The 21,510-nt window shown below is 42.0% G+C and overlaps 1 protein-coding gene across 2 annotated transcripts in view; it reads right to left on the bottom strand.

Moving 5' to 3' along the window:
- Window positions 1–2,680: 2,680 nt before the first annotated feature.
- Window positions 2,681–21,510, bottom strand: part of scfd1 (sec1 family domain containing 1) — a 209,582-nt gene continuing 190,752 nt past the window's right edge. For both annotated transcript variants that reach the window (XM_068038345.1, XM_068038346.1), the window contains 3 exons: window positions 19,529–19,594; window positions 4,618–4,686; window positions 2,681–2,950 (listed from right to left, as the gene is read on the bottom strand). In XM_068038345.1, the coding sequence (XP_067894446.1) occupies window positions 2,924–2,950; window positions 4,618–4,686; window positions 19,529–19,594 (162 nt within the window). In that variant the 3' untranslated portion in view covers window positions 2,681–2,923. The remainder of the gene's footprint in view (window positions 2,951–4,617; window positions 4,687–19,528; window positions 19,595–21,510) is intronic.

The following is a 21,510-nucleotide window of genomic DNA, read 5'->3' on the forward strand; positions in this document are numbered from 1 at the left end:
TTGGCTAAAGTGGATTGGGAAAGTATATCAAAATGTAAAATAGTGTATAAGCAGTGGCAGATATTTAAGGAGATATTTCAAAATTCTCAACACAGATATATCCCATTGAGAAAGAGATACTCTATGAGAAGATTGAACAATCCGTGGCCAGCAAAGAAAGTTAAAGATAGTAGCGAATTGAAAGAAAAGGCATACAATGTTGCGAAGATTAGTGGTAGGCCAGAAGATTAGGACAATTTTAGAAACCAGCAAAGGATGACTAAAAAAACAGGAATAAAATAGATGAGAGTAAATGAACAAGAAATATAAACACAGACAGTAAGAACTTCTACAAGTATATAAAAAGGAAGAAAGTAGCTAAAGTAAACATTAGGCCCTTACAGGATGACACTGTAAAATTAAAAATGGGAAACAACAAAATGGCAGAGACTTTGAACAAATATTTTGTATCTGTCTTCACAGTAGAAGATACTAAAAACATCCCAATATTTGTAGAAAATCAGGGGGGAAAAGAGATCGAGGAACTTAAAATAATCATTATCACTAGAGAAAAAAATAGGCAAACTTATGGGACTAAAGGCTGATAAGTCCCCTGGACCTGATGGCTTGCAACCTAGCATCTTAAAAGAAGTGGCTGCACAGATAATGGATGCATTAGTTGTAATCTTCCAAAATTCCCTTGATTCTGGAAAGGTCCCAGCCAATTGAAAAACTGCCAATGTAATACCCCTATTCAAGAAAGGAAGACAGAAAGCAGTTAGCCTAACATCTGTTATTGGGAAAATGTTGGAATCTATTAAGTAAGGAATACAACCACCTCCAGGTTCACTTCCAAGTCACACACCATCCTGACTTGGAAATATATCGCTGTGCTGAAATTCCCTTCCTAAAAGCACTCTGCGAGTACCTTCACTACACAGATTGCAGTGGTTCAAGGAGGTTTACCACTAGCTTCGCAAGGACAATAAATGCTGGGATTGCCAGAGACACCCACATCCCGTGCATGAATAATTAAAAAAAGACCCTTTTTTGTATAGAAGTTGGCTCCTTATTGCTGTAAAAATGACAATAGGTTTTAAAATTTATTGTAAGTAACATAACTCAAAATGAACAGCCTTTTTAAATCAGCAAAATGAGTACTCTGTAACTGTGGTTCATCTAACAAAGCTTTTGTTCAAAATATGGGAGCTTCAAAAGCCTAAACAACTTGTACCCATTGTTTCCTCAGAAATGATGAATATTACAATTCAAAACCAAAATGCACTTTTTTTTTTTAACCTAGTTTATTATAAATCTACGAATTAAATAGAAATTGAAAACTCCAGGCCAGACTTTGAGACAATGAGCTGAATTTTGTCAGCCTTGAAGAAGTCCTGTCGCTGGGATCACAACTGGGAGCCAACCCCATGCCGGTGGACTGTGGGACCCCGGGGCAGCATTTTATCGCCGGTGGCCAGTTAAGAGGCTGCCACCGGAACTGCCATCCAATAGAGCAGGGCAGGCCCTATCAGAGGACTGGCACAGCACCACCACTTGTGGTAGCCCTGCTGAGGTTGCAGCACACAGGAGAGGGTGCCTCGATGTTGAGGCATCCCTGAAGACAGGTAAGCTTTTTTGAAGAAGTTGGGGCCAGACAGGCAGGTTCTGGCACTTGGCGATTGGGGGGGGGACAGCAGAGTGGGAGGTGGGGTTCTTGCAGCGAAGGTGCTTTAGGCGCGGGGGTGGCCATTGCCACTGGGGGGCCCTCCGTGGGCCATGGAGCAGCCATCAAGGTAGGCCCCACAGGAACCCCATGGGAGGACGCAAGGGTTTACCTGGAGATCTCCTCACGCAGCAGTGGTCCTTCCCGACGCCAGTAAGATGCTGGCAGGGATGAGAGCTGGCCCTTAATTGGGCAACTGGATGGCCGTGCCGCTGAGTTTCCCACCACTGGCAATATGCTGTGGCGGCAGGAAGGCAACAGGTTTCCCTCCAGATGCCTTCCCCTGCATATTACTAGCCCTCCTGACTCCCAGTCCATCGCCATTGGGCTGGGAAATTTCAGCCGGTTGCTTCTTTGCTTTAGAATTTGACAGAATTATCAGTGTAAAGCAAATCGGAGCTGAGCTAAGCTGAAGCAGTACCAGTTTCTTCCACTAGGAAGAGCTAATTACATAGTTCACAGAGGGCCTTGAAATGAAGAACTGCATTGCAGTTCTCCAATATTAAATGGTTCCTGTAAAATGCCTAAGTACCTGGACAATTTCAGAGCCAAGCATCCAAGACAATATATGCAACAACTCTTCCCTGAAATTAATGGATTGTTTTCCTGTGTTACATATTTTAGCATTTAGAAAAAGCACCCACCACCCAGTGGGTAAAGCATTGCATGGCGTGGCCCTGATCTATACAGATCAGGATAGCTAAATGTTCAATCGATGGTCTTTGCATATTTAGCCAACTTCAGCTGTGGGAGGGGCACTAAGAGTACGATAATTCTTAGCTGGGGGTGGGGGAGGGGGGCTGTGTGTGTATTAAATATAAATTAGCCAAGGTGCCAGTCCTGATTGCTGTCTAATGACTTGTATGCTAATTTGTTTTTTAAAAAAATATGTCCTGATTGGTAAGACATCGTAAAATACAAACTTTTTATACAAACTACTATTGTTCGGGTCAATAATTCCATTTAATACCACAAAGATTTCTATTTTCAGATTTATTTCATCTATTTGTACAGTTACATGATGTACAGGTTGATGTTAAAAATGCCAGAAATTACATCCAATCGCATCAAAGAATTATCAAATAAATGGAATTACAAGAATTATAGTATTACAAGAAAGCACATGGAGCAGTATGTAAATAAAGGGTGACACTGGAGTATTAAAATGTGACGTCTGTATTCTTCCCACCTTGAAGATGTGCAGAGAAACAATAGTGTACCTTAGCTCTGAGATCCAAGTTGCGATAGCTGAAGGGCAGAAAAAGCACCAGTTACATATCAGTGTGGAAGGGCATGGCAGGAGCAACAACAGGGCTATCTGGTTACTAAACACCAAAAGACACAAGCCACAGACAGAGTTAAGTGATTCTACAACCAACTGATAGGGCTACAGAATTTTGGTCACATCACATCCAGTTGAGACTAGTGGTGGAGAATTGGGCAACTAATGGGAGGACTGTCCATGGACATTCTCATCCTCCATCATAGGAGGGCCCAGAACACGTGCAAGAGACAAGGCTGAAGCATTTGCAAAAAGCGTTAAGCCAAAAGTAAAGTGTATGGTTCTCCTTAGCCTTGGCCCGAGGACCCAGCATGTTATATGCCAGAGTCCAACCAATTCAGTTCAGTCCATGTGACATTAAGAACTAGACACAGCAAAGGCTATGGTCCCTGACAACATCCCAGCTGTAGTGCTGAAGATCTGCACACTAGAACTAGCTATTCCACTGCATCTATGACACTGGCATCTTCCCGCTAATGTAGAAAATTGCCCAGATACATCCTCTGTAAAAGCAGGAGAAATCTAACCCAACCAATTACATTATCAGTGACTCTTCAATCATAAGTAAAGTGATGGTCAGAATCATGAATAGCGCCATCAAGTAACATATGAGGACCTGCCCTTGACATCAAGGTAGTAAGTAACCAAGTACAGCACCGCACCAAGGAGGCTTGCAAAAATTGAGATCAATGGGTGGCACAGTGGCGCAGTGGTTAGCACCACAGCCTCACAGCTCCAGCGACCCGGGTTCAATTCTGGGTACTGCCTGTGTGGAGTTTGCAAGTTCTCCCTGTGTCTGTGTGGGTTTTCGCCAGGTACTCCGGTTTCCTCCCACCACCAAAAGACTTGCAGGTTGATAGGTAAATTGGCCATTATAAATTGCCCCTAGTATAGGTAGGTGGTAGGGGAATAGAGGGACAGGTGGGGATGTGGTAGGAATATGGGATTAGTGTAGGATTAGTATAAATGGGTGGTTGATGGTCGGCACAGACTCTGTGGGCCGAAGGGCCTGTTTCAGTGTTGTATCTCTAAAAAAAAAAAAATGGGAAAAGCCTCCATGGGTGGGACTCACTTCTGACACAGGAAGAAGGTCGTACTTGCTGGAGGTAAATAATCGGAGCCCCAGGACATCCCTGCCGGTGTTCTTCAGGGAAGGAAGCTTGGTTCATTTATCTCCAGCTAATGAGCTTCATTGCATCAGAAGATCAAGAGTAGGAGAGTTTGCTGATGATTCTGCAGTGTTAAATTCTATCAAGAATCCTTCTAATAATGAAGCAGCCCATATCAGCCTACAGCAGAACTTGCACTACAGCCAAGTTTGGTCTGACAAGTGACAGGTATCATTTGTGCTAAGTTCCAAGTGACGACTATCTCCAAGAGAGGGCTTAACCACCTCCACCTAACATTCAACAGCATACCATTCAAGCAGAAACTTAGCTGGACCCATTAAAAATAAATTAATTATCTCCAAGCACTTTTTATGTCGATATACATATTTAAATATTGATAGCATAAATCATTAACTGACTTTTTTAATTGAATCTCAGAACCAATTATGGTTACATAAATCACGTGATTGTCTACTCTTTTAATCAATACCACACACTATTACCAAATAAATAAAATACAGTACCTGCTTCAGGAATTGACCAGCATTGAACAGCTCACTGCAGCCATATACCACATGTTTACCAGGTTTACTCTGAATAAAAGCAGAAGAAATTAATTTACTCCCGAGTATAATACAAGGAATTAAACCTGAATTGAGGCCATGCGTCAAACTTCTCAATAAGTTGCATAGCTAAAATTACTGTCTGAACATGAGCTAAACATAAGATTCCACTAACATTTATACCTTTTCAATTATATTCTTTTGAAAAGTATTCAGAAAATCCTCATATCTGAATGTTTTACTCACCAATATTGTAGTGTCAAAAGATCTTCCTGTACTTTAATGCATACTCAGTTGATGATGCCTCATATGCTAAAGCACACAACTTAACATAACCCACCACTTAAAAAAAAAAATACTTCCCTGCAGACAGTACTGTGCAGAATCTGGAGTTTGGAAATGCTGGGTTGTATAGGGCAAACTGGCGCAGAGTTCATATATGAAATCACTGGGGTGGGGGAGCTATTCTCTGTCCAGACACACTCCAACATCACCAAGTCCACAGCTGACAGACACCACAGATCCCTCTTCTATGCACTGCCAAAACCTATGCAACTCTCTATACTGCACCCAGGTTCTAGGATCCTCCACCCGGTGTTATCATGAGACCATGTACGGTACCACCTATCTGCAAAGTTGTAAAGATACAGGCATCGGCATGCCCAGCACACTGTTTCCTTAAAACCAATTAGGCCAGACATTAATCATATGATACAAAAACAAGAAATGCTGGAATCACTCAGCAGGTCTGGCAGCATCTGTGCTTTTATTTTATTAATCATATGATACTTGGAGGATGTGGAATGAAAATTAACACTATTATTGCAGGAATAAATTTACTCCAATATCAGGAATAGCTTTCCCACAGAAACATTAACACATAAGAACATAAGAAATAGGAGCAGGAGTCGGCCATTTGGCCCTTCGAGCCTGCTGCGCCATTCAATATGGTCATGGCTGATCTTTTACTTCAATTTCACCTTCCTGCACTATTTCCAAATCCCTTAATAACCAAAGGTTTACCAATCTCAATCTTGAATATACTCAATGTCTGAGCATACACAGTTATCTGGGGTAGAGAATTTCAAAGACTAACAACTCTCTGAGTGAAGGAACTTCCCCTCACCTCAGTCCTAAATGGCTGACCCCTTATTCTGAGACTTTGACCCTTAATTCCAGATTCCTCAATCAGGGAAAACATCCTCCCAGCATCTACCCTGTCAAGCCCCTTAATAATTTTATATACTACAATGAGATCAACTCTCATTCTTCTAAACTCTCGGGAAAATACGCCTAGTCTACACACTCTCTCCTCATAGGACAATCCCCTCATCCCAGGAATCAGTCTAGTGAATCTACACTGCACACCCTCTTAGAAAGTATATCCTTCTTGAGGTAATGAGACTAAAACAGTACACAGTACTCCAGGTATAGTATCACCAAGGTCCTATATAATTGCATAAGAGTCTTTTATTCTTGTAGAGTCATAGAGTTATACAGCACAGAAACAGGCCCTTTGGCCCATCGTGTCTGTGCTGGCCATCAAGCACCTAACTATTCTAGTCCCATTTTCCAGCACTTGGCCCGTAGCCTTGTATGCTATGGCATTTCAAATGCTCATCTAAATACTTGTTAAATGTTGTGAGGGTTCCTGCCGCTACCACCATTTCAGATAGTGTATTCCAGATTCCAACCACCCTCTGGGTGAAAATGTCTTTCCTCAAATCCCCGATAAACCTCCTGCCCCTTACCTTAAATCTATGCCCCTGGTTATTGACCCCTCCTCTAAGGGAAAAAGTCTCTTCCTATCTAACCTATCAATGCCCCTCATAATTTTGTATACCTCAATCATGTCCCCCCTCATCCTTCTCTGTTCTAAGGAAAACAACCCTAGCCTTTTCAGTCTCCATAGCTGAAATGCTCCAGCCCAGGCAACATCCTGGTGAATCTCCTCTGCACCCTCTCAAGTGCAATCACATCCTTCCTATAGTGTGGTGCCCAGAACTGTAAAAAGTACTCCAGCTGTTACTCCAATCTCTTTGTAATAAAGGCTAACATGCCATTTGCTTTCTTAATTGCTGTACCCTCCATGCTAAGTTTCTGTGATTTGTGTACAAGGTCCCTCTGAATACCAACATTTCCCAGTCTATCACCATTTAAAAAAAAATTCTGCTTTTCCATTTTTACCAGCAAAGTGGATAATTTCACATTTCTCCACATTATATTCCATCTGCCACATTCTTGCCCACTCACTTAACCTGTCTAGATCCCTTTGCAGTCCTTTTGCATCACTGTAACAGCTTACTTTCCCACCTAACTTTGTATCATCAACAAATGTGGATACATTACACTCGGTTCCCTCATCTAAGTCATCAACATAGATTGTAAATAGCTGAGGCCCAAGCACTGATCCCACTAGTTCTGGCCTGTGAACCTGAAAATGACCTAGTCTTTGTTTTCTGTCCATTAACCCATTCTCTAATATACTATAATACCCCCAATCCTGAGTCCTAATTTTGTGTAATAACCTCTTGTGTGACACCTTATCGAATGCTTTTTGAAAATCCAAATATGTTCTATTCACTGGTTCCCCCTTATCTACTCTGCTAGTTACAACCTCAAATACGATTTCCCTTTCATAAATTCATGTTGACTCTGCCCAAACATATGATTTTTGAAGTGTCCTGTTATCATGTCCGTAATAACAAATTTGAACATTTTCCCTGCTATTCATGTCAGGCTAACTGGCCTATAGTTCCCAATTTCCTCTCTGCTTTCCCTTGACCTCTGTTTATTCCTATTTGCTGCCCTATTTTAAATTTTTACATTTTAATTTTGGCTTATGAAATGAGAGTATGAGTTTATCTGTGGCCCTGGAAGTGTTTATTGGTAGATTGCCTTTTTGAATATTTCAGATGACTTGTCCCCTAAGATTTTTTCCCTTGATTAAGAATAGTCTAAGAAACTATACATCAAAGAATGAAATTGGCAAATCTGACCATCACCAATGATACAAGTTTATCACATGGTGCTCCTTGTACATATGCATCCATTTTTGTGTCTAACAGAGCAGATCAATACCAGATTTCCAGTTATAAAGCAACTCATACCAGCTATTATACAGTAATACTGATAACTGAAAGTTTCTTAACTAATGCAGTTTTAAGCATACTACTTTGTACACCACTCTTGTTGTGCAAATGGCTTGTTCAAACAACCTGCATTATAAATGGTTTCAATGGAATGCTGCAATTGTATCAGAATGCTAATTTGCCCAACATAATCCTGATGTTGAGATAATCCTGAATTCTGTGCATTCTCCCATCTGTACTGCCTTGAGTCAAGTTCGAAATTCAATGACCTCAATTTAAACTAATTAGCTTCATGCCTGCTTTCAATTATTTTAAATATACTCTTACATTGAAACCGAAGGACATCCCAAACAGCTGAATACTATGCCTGAATTCATCGGGCTGGATTTTGTGAATGGATGACACTCACCACTCAATGCACTTACAGCTGGCCATAGACTGTAAGTGAGCTTTTGTGTGGCAATTTACAGTAATTAGAGAGCATGGCGCGATCTACAGGGGATGATCTGTATGAGCAAGCAACAACACAACTCTTAGACCAAACAGCTTACAGAGATATGCAGGGCTGAATTTTATGGGCCTCCAAACAACAGGAAAGGAGGCAGGGGGCCCATAAAATTGCGTGGGAAGGCAGGGATGGCGTGCCTGTCATCTTCCCGATGCCTTCGAATTTACTCTAGCGTGAAGAAGGCCGAGGACAGCCTTCCCTCTCCAAGCCAACTGAGGCCCTTAATGGCCACTTAAGGGCATCTTCCTGCCTCCACCTCAATTTTGTTGAGGGCGGAGGGGCCCGTCGCCATGGGAAAAGACCACCAGGTAGAGCCTGGTGACCTCCAAGCAGCAATGGCTGATACCTTGGGAAGAAACCAGCCCCCCCACCCTGTTGCCGCCGGCTATTCTTAATCAAGGAAAAAAATCTTAGGCGACAAGCCATCTGAAATATTCAAAAAGGCAATCTACTAATAAACTCTTACAGGGACACAGATAAGCTAATACCCTCATTTCATAAGCCAAAATTAAAATGTAAAAATTTAAAATAGGACAGCAAATAGGAATAAATAGAGGTCAAGGGAAAGTAGAGAGGAAATCGGGAACTGTAGGCCAGTTCGCCTGACATGAATAGCAGGTACTGCAGAGCTGCCGGCCTTCCGACTGGCTGGCAGCTCTGGAGGCAGGAGCTCGTCCCTTAAAGGAATGGTGTCCCTGACAGCGGGCAGTTAATTGCCTGCCCGTTGTGAAATCAGACCGATGGTCCAATGGAGAGCCGAGGTGGGGTTTCCCCCCACCTTCCTGCCCACCACTGGGACCCCCGTTGTTGGAATAGAATCCGGCAAACAGAGACTATATCAAGAAGTGCAAGTTAGAATATTTAATTTAATGTAAAATTATGTACAGAAAGTAAAATAGAGGGAAAGATGGTATTGAGAGATAAAAGAGGCAAAGAAAAAGTAAAAAAAACATTCAAAAGTCCAACAATAATTACAGAATTACAGAATTGTTACAGCACAGGAGGCGGCCATTCAACCCATTGTATCTGCACCGACTCTCCTAATCAGCAATTCACTTAGTGCCATTCCCCTGTTTTCTCGTCGTAACCCTGCACATTCTTCCTTTTCATATAACAGTCTAATTCCCTTTTGAATGCTTCAATATAACCTGTCTCCACCACACTCTCAGGCAGCGTATTCCAGACATTAACCACTCGCTGCGTGAAAAAGTTTTTCCTCACGTTGCTTTTGCTTCTTTTACCAATTACTTTAAATCTGTGCCCTTTCATTCTTGATCCTTTCACGAGTGGGAACAGTCTCTCCCTACTTACTCTGTCCAGACCCCTCATGATTTTGAACACATCTATCAAATCCCCTCGCAGCCGTCTCTTCTCCAAGGAAAACAATCCTAACTTCTCCAATCTGTCTTCATAACTGAAGCTCCTCATCCCTGGAACCATTCTCGTGAATCTTTTCTGTACTCTCTCCAATGCCTTCAAGTCTTTTCTAAAGTGTGACGCCCAGAACTGGATGCAATACTCCAGCTAAGGCTGAACTAGTGACTTATACAAGTTCAACATAACCTCCTTGCTCTTCTACTCTATGCCCCTATTAATAAAGCCCAGGATACCATTTGCTTTATTAACCACAATCTCAACCTGTCCTGCCACCTTCAATGACTTATGCACGTATACACCCAGGTTCCTATCACTCAGCCAATTTCGTATCCATGTTGCCACTGTCCCTTTTATTCCATGAGCTATAACTTCGCTCACAAGTCTGTTGTGTGGCACTGCATCAAATGCCTTTTGAAAGTTCATGTACATCACATCAACTGAATTGCCCTCATCAACCCTCTCTCACCTCCTAAAAAGACTTCAGCAATTAAAATCTGAAGGAATGACACGCCACACTTATAAGTTAATTTTCAGTGCCAGAGACGTTGCTAGGCAGTAATTAGCACACACCATGCCATTAAAAATCACTTACACTTGAATGGACAATGCTGGTGTGTTTAACAGCTATCTATCGCGTAAATACCAGACCTCATGCCATCATGTGCTTGAATGCCGAATCTCTCTGCGTGATACTGGTGTAGTGAAGTTTGCGGAGGAGCATGGTAAATCCAAAAGCGACTTCCTGATTTTCACATTTAATTGCACATGCGTGGACCCTGGAAGCTGCTGTCCAATTTATTCCTTAGTAACAATGGCTTCACCATTATTCCTACTGCAAAATCTGGGCCATTGGTTATCACAGCATGTCCTAATACTTACAATTTGTTCAAGGACACAGTTAAGCATTACTATTTTTACTTTGTGTGCTATATGTGGATGCATAAGAATATAAGAACATCTGGAAAAGGCACACTGAAATTATTCATTTTTCAGAATAGGTAGAATATGGCATATTACACACTCCGCCCAAAGAGTTCAGCTGCAGGTATAACTTTTTAGTTTGAATTTCTCTGACCCACGAAAAGTAATAGTGGATGTTCAGGATACCAATGTAACATTAAAGCCTACAAACTGAATTGAATTCCAAAGACAGCACCTGCTGAATGCAGGCTTCATTATTTTCTGTGATCATTTACAGAATCACAGAATAATACAGTGCAGAAGAGGCCCTTCGGCCCATCGAGTCTGCACCGATGCATTAAAGACACCTGACCTGCCTACCTAATCCCATTTGCCAGCACTTGGCCCATAGCCTTGAATGTTATGACGTGCCAAGGGCTCATCCAGGTACCTTTTAAAGGACGTGAGGCATCTATACTAGTCCTTATAACCTCAAATCATGTTCTTAACCAGATATTTAAACAGTTTTTTTAATAAAAAGTAATATTTCAACACGATATTAACTGCTTTTGCTGTTACCATCATGACAAAGAAATTAAAAAAAAAAAATTTAACTTTGCCCAAGGCTAGTTCATTTTGTACTCTTTCTGCAATCACAGTTCCCCTTTATCTTTCTTGACAATTGAAACTAGTTCAGCTCTGTGGGTCTCGCTTCATAATTTCATTAGCCCTGAATTTATCCTAGGCACACTTCTCTCTACTTCCTACAATAGAAACATAAAAAATTTATAGCACAGGAGGCCATTCGGCCCATTGCATCTGTGTCAGATGAATAGCTATCCAGCCTAATTCCACTTTCCAGCTCATAGTCCGTAGTCATGTAGGTCACAGCACTTCAAGTGCATATCCAAGTATTTTTTAAATGCAATGAGGGATTCTGCCTCTACCACCCTCTCAGGAGTGAGTTCCAGACCCTCACCACCCACTGGGTGAAAATATTTCTCAACTCCCCTCTGATCCTTCTGCTAATTACTTTAAATTTATGCCAGCTGGTTACTGGCCACTCTGCTAAGGGAAATAGGTCCTCCCTATCAATTCTATCGCGGCCCCTCATAAATTTATACACATCAATTACGTCTCCTCTCAGCCTCCTCTGTTCCAAAGAAAACTACCCCAGCCTATCCAATCTTTCTTCATAGCTGTAATTCTCCATTCATGGCAACATCCTCATAAATTTCCTCTGTACCCTCTCCAGTGTGACCACATCTTTTCTGTAATGTGACCAGTTAATTGTATATAGTACTCTTGCTGTGACCTAAGTAGTGCTTTATACAGTTCTAGCATAACCTCTCTGCTCTTACGTTCTTTGCCTCAACTAATAAAGTCAAGTATCTTATATGCCTTCTTAACCACCTTATCCACCTGTCTTGCTATCTGCAGAGATGTGTAGACATGTGTAGGTCCTTCTGTTCCTCTACACTTCTGAGTATTGAACCATTTATTGTGTATTCCCTTGCCTTGTTTGCCTTCCCAAATGCATTACCTTACACTTCTCTGGATTGAATTCCGTTTGCCACTTTTCCTTTCACCTATATTGTATCTATTTGGTTTGGCTCTTATCTTGTCAACTAGCATATAAGATGAAGTGCAAAACTGCAAGTGTCCATAGCACTTTTTATAAAAACACAGTTCAGGAATTTTACAGTGTAAACTGTTGCATCACTAACATGTTGGGTGGGGTGTGGGGGAGGAAAAGTGAGGGGATGAAGAGTACTTCTTTTTTTCCTCTTCCAATTTTCTCCAATGCTCCTTCTCTGCTAAAGACAATGACTCATTTCTGGGGTACCATTCTAGAAGTAGTGTAGCCCTCTGCACCCTCTCTAACCAGCCATTTTACATCCGAGTCTGTACGGTGGCTATTTTATGGCAGCTGAACCTGCTCTCATTTTCTGTGAGCATTTACATCTATACTACACTTCCTGAAGGGGTAACTGGGATAACTATAAAGAATAGAAATATGGAACACATTACTGCAGGAGTTCCTCAGGGTCGTGTGCTAGGCCCAACCACCTTCGGCTGCTTCATCAATGACGTTCCCTCCATCATAAGGTCTGAAGTGGGGATGTTTGCTGACGATTGCACAATGTTCAGCACCATTCACGACTCTTCAGATACTGAAGCAGTCTGTGCCCATACGCAGCAGGACGTGGACAACATTCAGGCTTTGGCTAATAAGTGGCAAGTTACATTTGCACCACACAAGTGCCAAGTGATGACCATCTCCAACAAGAGAGAATCCAACCAGCTCCCCTTGACATTCAATGGCATTACCATCGCTGAATCCCCCACTATGAACATCCTGGGGGGTTCCATTGACCAGAAACTGAACTGAACCAGCCATATAAGTAATGTGGCTACAAGAGCAGGTCAGAGGCTGGGAATTTTGTGCGAGTATCTCACCTCCTGATTCCTCAAAGCCTGTTTGCTATCTACAAGGCAAAATTCAGGAGTGTGATGGAATACTTTCCACTTGCCTGGACGAGTGCAGCTCTAACAACACTTAATAAGCTTGACACCATCCAGGACAAAGCAGCTTGCTTGATCGGCATCCCATCCACCACCTTAAACATTCACTCCCTCCACCACAGTGGCAGCAATGTGTACCATCTATAAGATGCACTACACCAACACACCAAAGTTCCTTCGACAGCACCTTCCAAACCCACGACCTCTCCCACCTAGAAGGACAAGGGCAGCAGATGCATGGGAACACCACCACCTGCAAGTTCCCCTCCAAGCCACACTGTGGGTGTACCTCTTCTTTGGCCTCCTTATCTCGAGAGACAATGGATAAGTGCCTGGAGGTGGTCAGTGGTTTGTGAAGCAGCGCCTGGAGTGGCTATAAAGGCCAAATCTAGAGTGACTGGCTCTTCCACAGGTGCTGCAGAGAAATTTGTTTGTCGGGGCTGTTACACAGTTGGCTCTCCCCTTGCGCCTCTGTCTTTTTTCCTGCCAACTACTAAGTCTCTTCGACTCGCCACACTTTAGCCCCGTCTTTACGGCTGCCCGCCAGCTCTGGCGAACGCTGGCAACTGACTCCCACGACTTGTGATCAATGTCACAGGATTTCATGTCGCGTTTGCAGACGTCTTTAAAGCGTACCTACACCACATGGATTGCAGCTGTTCAAGAAGGTGGCTCATCACCACCTTCTCAAGGGCAATTAGGGATGGGTAATAAATGCTGGCCTAGCCAGCAACGCTCATATCCCGTGAAAGAATAAAAAAATTCTCCTCCATAATCCAGGGACATGTTCTGGATTAACTGACTCAGCATGGATCAGAGTTTGAACGTGGGAGCTTCTTGGGTCCTGGAATGGCAGTGGGCCTTTTCAATGTGCCATGGGGGAAATATGAGATGAGAACACAGGAAACGCATGATGGCTGATAAAGTGAGACGTGGTAGAGTGGCAGGAGGCTCATGTGGAGCATAAACACCGGCAGAGATCAGTTGAGCCAAGTGACTTGTTTCTGTGCTGTAAAATGTATTGTAATTTGGCACAGGGTGCAAAAGATAGATTTTTAAAAAAATCTTGTTTTTGGAAGCAAAACATAAAAGAAATGGCAACTATAACCAACAGGATGGTAAAGATGTCAAGCTTTATAAAAATGATTTGCCAAGTTGGATATCACGGTTGTAGGTTTGCATCAATGATCTGCAAACTCTGTGATGTACTTTGTGTCTGTAATGCTGTTGTGAAGAGGTGTCAAGCAGAGGACAGGTAGTTTGGCAGCAGCACAACCAAGTAAAGCACTATGCATTATTAAGAACTGATCTTTATAGTTATAAGTTTTCAATTACTCAGTCGCTCAGACTAGGCTGATCAGTGCCAGTCTACAACCAAGTCTGTTCATAGGATCATAGGAAATAAAGCCTGGCTCAGGTATAAAATTAAAACCTAACCAAGGCCCGACCTGACCACAGCCAACCCGAGCCCGAGCCCTTTAATTTTTTTTTTGCGTCTGACCCGACCCGACACGAATCTCCTTCATTTGTTCGGCAGCAGGCTATTCCTGTAGCTGGACTTGTGAGGAATCATGGGTAAGCCTGATCCTGTGACTTCCCGGAAGCAGTGTCCAGCCCGACCCAACCCGAGCCCGAATGCTGGACTTGGAATTTCGACCTAAACCTGACAGGTCTAGTCGGGTTCGGGTCGGGTAGCCAGGCTTTAATAGGAAATAAGAGGAGTAGGCCATTCGGCTCGTTGAGCCTGCTCCGCCATTCAAAAGATCATGGCTGTTCATCTACCTCTATACCATTTTTCCTCACTATCCTCATATCCCTTGATGTCATTAGTATCCAGATATCTATCGATTTCTGTCATGAACATGCTCAATGATTGAGCTTCCACAGCCCTCTGTGGTAGAGAATGTCACAGATTCACGACCCTCCGATGTCACACCCTGTAGCAATTTTCTAAGTTTCACTGAGATCACCTCTCATTCTGTGAAACACTAGAGAATACAGGCCCAGTTTCTGCAATCTCTCCTCATAAGACAATCCCACCATCCCAGGGATTAGTCTGGTGAACCTCCGTTGCACTCTCTCTATGGCAAGCATATCCTTCCTTAGATAAGGAGACCAAAACTGTACACAATACTCCAGATGAAGTCTCACCAAGGCTTTATACAATTGCATCAATACATCTTTACTCCTGTACTCAAATCCCCTTGCAATGAAGGCTAACATACCATTTGCCTTCTTAATTACTTACTGCACCTGCATACTAGCTTTTAGTGACTCATGAACAAGGACACCCAGCTCTTTTGTGACATCAACACTTCCCAACCTCTCACCATTTAAGAAATACTCTCTGCCTTTCTGCCAAAGTGGATTATTTCACACTTATTCACAATATACTCTGCCATGTTCTTGCCCATTCACTTAGCCTATCCAAATACACTTGAAGTCTCCTTGCATCCTCCTTACAAATTACATTCCCTCCTAGTTTTGTGTCATCAGCAAATTGGAAAAATTCCAAGTGATCCCATATCCAAATCATTTATATAGATTGTGAATAGTTGTGGCTCAACCACTGATCCTTGCGATACCCCACTAGTAACAGCCTGCCATCCTGAGAATGACCCATTTATTCCTACTCTCTGCTTCCTGTCTATTAACCAATTCTCAATCCATTGCAGTATATTACCCCCAATCCCATGTGCTCTAATTTTGTTTACTAATCACCTGTGTGGGACCTTATCAAAAGCCTTCTGAAAATCCAAATACACCACATCTACTGATTCTCCTTTATCTATGCTACAAGTAACAACCTCAAAAAACTCCAATAGGTTTGTCAAACATGATTTTCTTTTCATAAATCCATGTTGACTCTGCCCAATCACATCATTATTTTCCAAGTGCTCAGTTGTCTCATCCTTTATAATAGATTCTAACATTTACCCTACTACTGACGTCAAACTAACAGGTCTGTAGTTCTCCATTTTCTCTCTCGCTCCGTTCTTAAATAGTGGGGTTACATTTGTTACTTTCCAGTCTGCAGGAAACCTTCCAGAATCTATAGAATTTTGAAAGATAACCATCAATGCATCTACTATCTCTATCGCCACCTCGTTCAATACTCTGTGATGTAGCTTTTCTGGTCCAGGGGATTTATCAACTTTCAATCCAATTAATTTTTCGAGTACTACTTCTTTATTTATACTAATTACTTTCAGTTCCTCATTTTCACAAGTCCTTTGGTTCCCTATTATTTCTGGGAGATTTTCTGTGTCTTCCTCCGTGAAGACAGACACAAAGTCTTTGTTTAGTCTCTCTGCCATTTCCTTATTCTCCACCACAAACTCTCCAGTGTCCGCCTGCAATGGACCTACATTTGTCCTTGCTAATCGTTTTCACATACCTAAAGAAGCTTTTACAGTCTGCCTTTATGTTTCTAGCTAACTTGCATTCATAATCTCTTTTCCCTTTCTTTATCAGTTTCTTAGTCCTCCTTTGTTGGACCTAAATTGCTCCCAATCTTTGGGTTTACAACTTTTTCTGGCGACTGTATACACCACTCCCTTTGACCCAATGTTGTGCTGATTTAATACCATGTTGTTAATCTAACCTCCCATAATAGGGTCCTACTTATTAGTCTACTCATAGTGAATTTTGACAGCTGTTCCTGGCACATTTGTGCTAAAATGCCAGTTCCGATACCAGCAAATCTCTTGAATTTCATGCCTGAAGTTTATTTACATATAAACTAAAGTCTGAAGGTTACCTACAAATTGCTGGCTAACATCTCAAGATACAGCCTTCTTAAATTGATGTCAATCATAGCAAGTTGTGAAGTTTTATAAATTTCTCCAGTTCTGTTGAAGGATCTACATCTGAATTGCTAACTTATCTGTTCTCACCACAGATGTTGCCTTAGCTACTAGGTGCTTTCAGCATTTTCTGTGTTTAGGAAATGTTATGTAAGTCTCAGCCATGGCTCAGCTGTTAGCATTTTTGTCTCTGAGACAGAAGATTGTGGGTTCACAACACAACAATCTAGGCTGACACTCCAGTGCAGTACTGAGCTGCTGTAAGTGCCCTCTTTCAGATGTTAAATCGAGACCCTGTCAGTTGGACATAAAAGGTTCCATGGCATTGTCCTGGCCAATATTTATCCTTCAATCAACATCTCAAAAAATAGATTATCTGGTCATTATCACACCGATGTCTACGTGAGCTTGCTATGTGAAAATTGGCTGCCATGTTTCCTGCATTACAACAGTGACTACACTTCAAAAGTACTTCATTGGCTGTAAAGCATTTTGGGATGGCCTGAAGCAATATAAATGCAAGTATTTCTTTCTTTGTCTGTATCTATCTGTAGTACAACCACTGACATTTCATAATGTTACAAGGGTATAATTTTTCAGCCAATCATGACCAGAAATTTTAAACAATTTCATCTCCACCTTGTTGGAAAAGTGGCACTGTTATAGATATGACCATAAAGACAGCTCAAAGACTACAGACATCAATTTGACAATTTAAAACTAATTTGTTATCACTGATAAAAAAAGTTAGTGAGAACCTTCGACTTATTTAACATTAAACTCACATATAAAATTCCATTCTATGGTGCCACAAGTAAATTAATTTACATTTTCTTATGCCAATGCTGTTTCCTTCCTATTCCAAATGAAAGAAAACTATCTTCATTATTTTCAGATTCAGAAACCAACATGTATATTTTAATAAATGCCTTGCCTGCTTCCAACTAGATCTTGAATTGACAGCATTATACCTTCCAGAAATCCAAATACAGATGAGGAAGCCCATTTGATTCCTGTAGCTCATCCATCCATTGAGACATGCAATTTACATCACAAGATCTAAGTACCCATTAAATGATCCAGAGTTTCTTACCCCATTACCCTTCCCGAAAGTCAATTCTAGGCATTGATCACACAAAGAACTGCTTCCTGACATCAGTTCTGAAAGTTTTTAGAACTAACTTGCATGCATGTCTCCTTATGCTATGGTCATGGTTTAACTTGAAGTGCCTTTATAAGCTTCTCCCTCAGTCTGCTCCATTCAAGGCTAAAAGGTCTGAGTTTCTTTAACCTTTCCTCATCACTCAATCCTTTGACAATATGGATCTGCCTTCTTGTCCTCTGCCATGCACCTTCATATTTTTGTCTATTTTCAAATATTGTCAAGGTTCTTCCATAATTCCATAGCTGTTTTATCAAACTCTAATGAGCCTCCTAGCTTAGCATCATCTGAAAATCTGACCAACTTACATTATGTTCTGAATTTATTTTTATTCTTTTCATGGAATGTGGACGTTGCTGGCAAGGTCATCATTTGTTGCCCATCCCTAATTGCCCTCAAGAAGGTGGTGGTGAGCTGCCTTCTTGAACTGCTGCAGTCCACCTGGTGCGGGTGCACCCACAGTGCAGTTAGGGAGCGAGTTCCAGGATTTTGATCCATTGACGGCGAAGGAACAGCGATATATTTCCAAGTCAGGATGGTGTGCGGCTTGGAGAGAAACTTGCAGATGGTGGTGTTCCCATGCATCTGCTGCCCTTGTCTTTCAACGTGGAAGAGGTCATTGGTTTGGAAGGTGCTATCAAAGGAGGCTTGGTGAGTTGCTGCAGTGCATCTTGTACATGGTGCACACTGCTGCCACTGTATGTTGGTGGTAGACGGAGTGAGTGTTTCAGGTGGTGGCTGATCAAGCGGGCTGCTTTGTCCTGGATGGTGTCAAGCTTCCTGAGTGTTGCTGGTGCTGCACTCATCCAGGCAAGTGGAGAGTATTCCATCAAGTTATACAGATTAGGAACAGACATGACTCCATCGATTATAGCTGGGGTACTCCACTCAATACACCTCCCCAACCTTGCATCACTCCCCTAACTAGGACACACTGATGTCTCTCTTTTAGACAATTCCTTAATTGTTTTTTTACTACAAATCCTATTGGCTTTAGCCTGTCTAGCGGCCTTTCACGTGCAACATTTCTAGGAATTAAAGTATATTATACAGAATTACATAGAATGTAAAGCACAGAAACAGGCCATTGGGTCCATGCCAGTGTTTATGCTCCATATGATATTATGGCACAGGGTTTTCTATTGTTCATTTGGATATCAGCTCCTCAGAATAGTCAAGGAGGGTCAGGGTCAGGCAGAATTTGCACCTTCTGAAACCACGGAGGCTGCCATTTTTATTTTCATTTAGGTACTCAACTTTGTGGCAAATGATTATTTTTGTGAGTTACTCATGCAAGACTAATGGGGCTGCAGGTACCCAGGTTTGCTTCATTATCTTTCTTGAAAATAACTACTATGTTGGCTTGTTGGGAGTCCTGTGAAACTTTTGCTGTACATTGACTCTCTCCCGCTGACTGTCTGCATTTCATAGATTTTGCGCCTTGTCTGACTTAGCATCCTTGAATATATTGTGCCTACACCAATATTAGATATAATCTTACCTTTGTGTAATCAACAAGGTTCTGGTATTCAATATAATTTCCACCTCCAACAACAAAGACAATGGCCTAGAAAAGGAGCAAACAAGCATCATGAACTCTTTTGGACAACAACACATTTTTAAATTCAAATTTTAGTCCATTTTTCTCTTTTTGAACTTTTAAAACAAATCATGTAAATAACAAGGTGAACACAAAACCAGACATTTTATTACAATATTATCTTTATTTTCATTGGCTACAATGTAAAATATGAATTAGATTTTTAAAGAAATCAATGACTTGCATTTATACAGCACCTTTAACATAATAAAATGCACGAAGGTGCTTTACAAGTGTTATTGAATAAAATTTAACACCAAGCCACATGAGGAAATATTAAGGTAGATGACTAAAGGCTTGGTCAAAGAGGTAGGTTTTAAGGAGCATCTTAAAGGAGGAAAGCGAGTTAGAGAGGTGGAGAGATGTAGGGAGGAAATTCCAGAACTTAGACCTTAGCAGCTGAAGGTATGACTGCAATGGTGGAGCAATTAAAATCAGGAATGCTAAACAGGGCAGAATTCGTGGAGTGTGGAGATCTCAGGGGGCTATAAGGCTGCAGGAGATCACAAGAGATAGGGAGGAATAGACCCATGGAGGGATTTGAAAACAAGGATGAGAATTTTAAAATTGAGGCATTACTTAATTGGGAGCTAACGTAGTCAGCGAGCACAGGGGAACAGGACTTGATGTGAGTTAGAATATGGGCACCAGAGTTATGAATGACCTCAAGTCTGCGAAGGGTAGAATGTGGGAGGCCACTCAGGAATGCATTGGAATAGTCAAGTCTAGAGGTAACAAAGGCATGGATGAGGTTTTCAGCAGCAGATAAGCTCAGGCAAGGGTGCAGTCAGGCAATGTTATGAAGGTGGAAATAAACAGTCTTAGTGGTGGTGCAAATACATGGAAGCTCATCTCAGGGTTAAATATAACAAATATTGCAAACTGGATTCAGCCTCAGACAGTGCCAGGGAGAGGGACTGAGTCGGTAGCAAGGGAATGGAGTTCGTGATGGGGACCAAAGACAATAGCTTTCATCGTTACATAATTTAGCTGGAGGATATTTCTGTTAATCCAGTATTGGATATCAGACAAGAAATCTGACATTTTAGAGACAGTGGACGGGTCGAGAAGTGGTGGTGAGGTAGATCTGGGTAACATCAGTGTAGATGTGGAAACTGACATGCTTTTGGATGATTTCGCCAAGGGGCAACATGTAGATGAGAAATAAGAGGGGGCTAAGTTTAGATCTTTTGGGGGCATCAGAGGTAATGGTGCGGAGGTAGGAAGAGAAGCCATTGCAGATGATTCACTGGCTGTGGCTGGATAAATAAGAATGGAACCAGGTAAATGCAGTCCCAACCAGTCGAATGACGCTGAAAGACATTGAAGCAGAAGTTTGTGGTCAACCGTGTCAAAGGCTGCAGACAGGTCGAGAAGAGTAAGGAGGGATAGTTTACCTTAGTCATAGTCAACCAGTCTGTCATTTATGACTTTGGTAAGAGCCATTTTGGTAGAGTAGCAGGGAAGAAACTAGATTGAAGGGGTTCAAACATGAGGGTCTGAGAAAGATGGGCAAAGATTTGGGAGGCATCACACTGTCAAGGTCTTTGGAGAGGAAAGGGTGTTTGGAGGTGGGTGGTAGTTTGCAAGGGTGGAGGGGTCAAAGGTTGTTTTTTTTTTTGAGGTGGTGGTTGGAGGTGGGCAGTAGTTTGGAAGAGTGGAGTGGTCAAGGGTTGGTTTTTGAGGAGAAGAGTGATGACAGCAGATTTGAAGGACAGGTGAACAGTATCTGAGGAGAGAGAACCCTTAATAATATCAGCTAATATGGCCCCAGCCGCCTCATCTTCACTATGGACGTCCGATGTCTCTACACCTCCATCCCCCACCAGGACGGTTTGAGGGCTGTCTGCTTCTTCCTGGAACAGAGGCCCAACCAGTCCCCA

The sequence above is a fragment of the Heterodontus francisci genome, chromosome 9 (genome assembly GCF_036365525.1).
Source record: "Heterodontus francisci isolate sHetFra1 chromosome 9, sHetFra1.hap1, whole genome shotgun sequence".
Classification (NCBI taxonomy): domain Eukaryota; kingdom Metazoa; phylum Chordata; class Chondrichthyes; order Heterodontiformes; family Heterodontidae; genus Heterodontus; species Heterodontus francisci.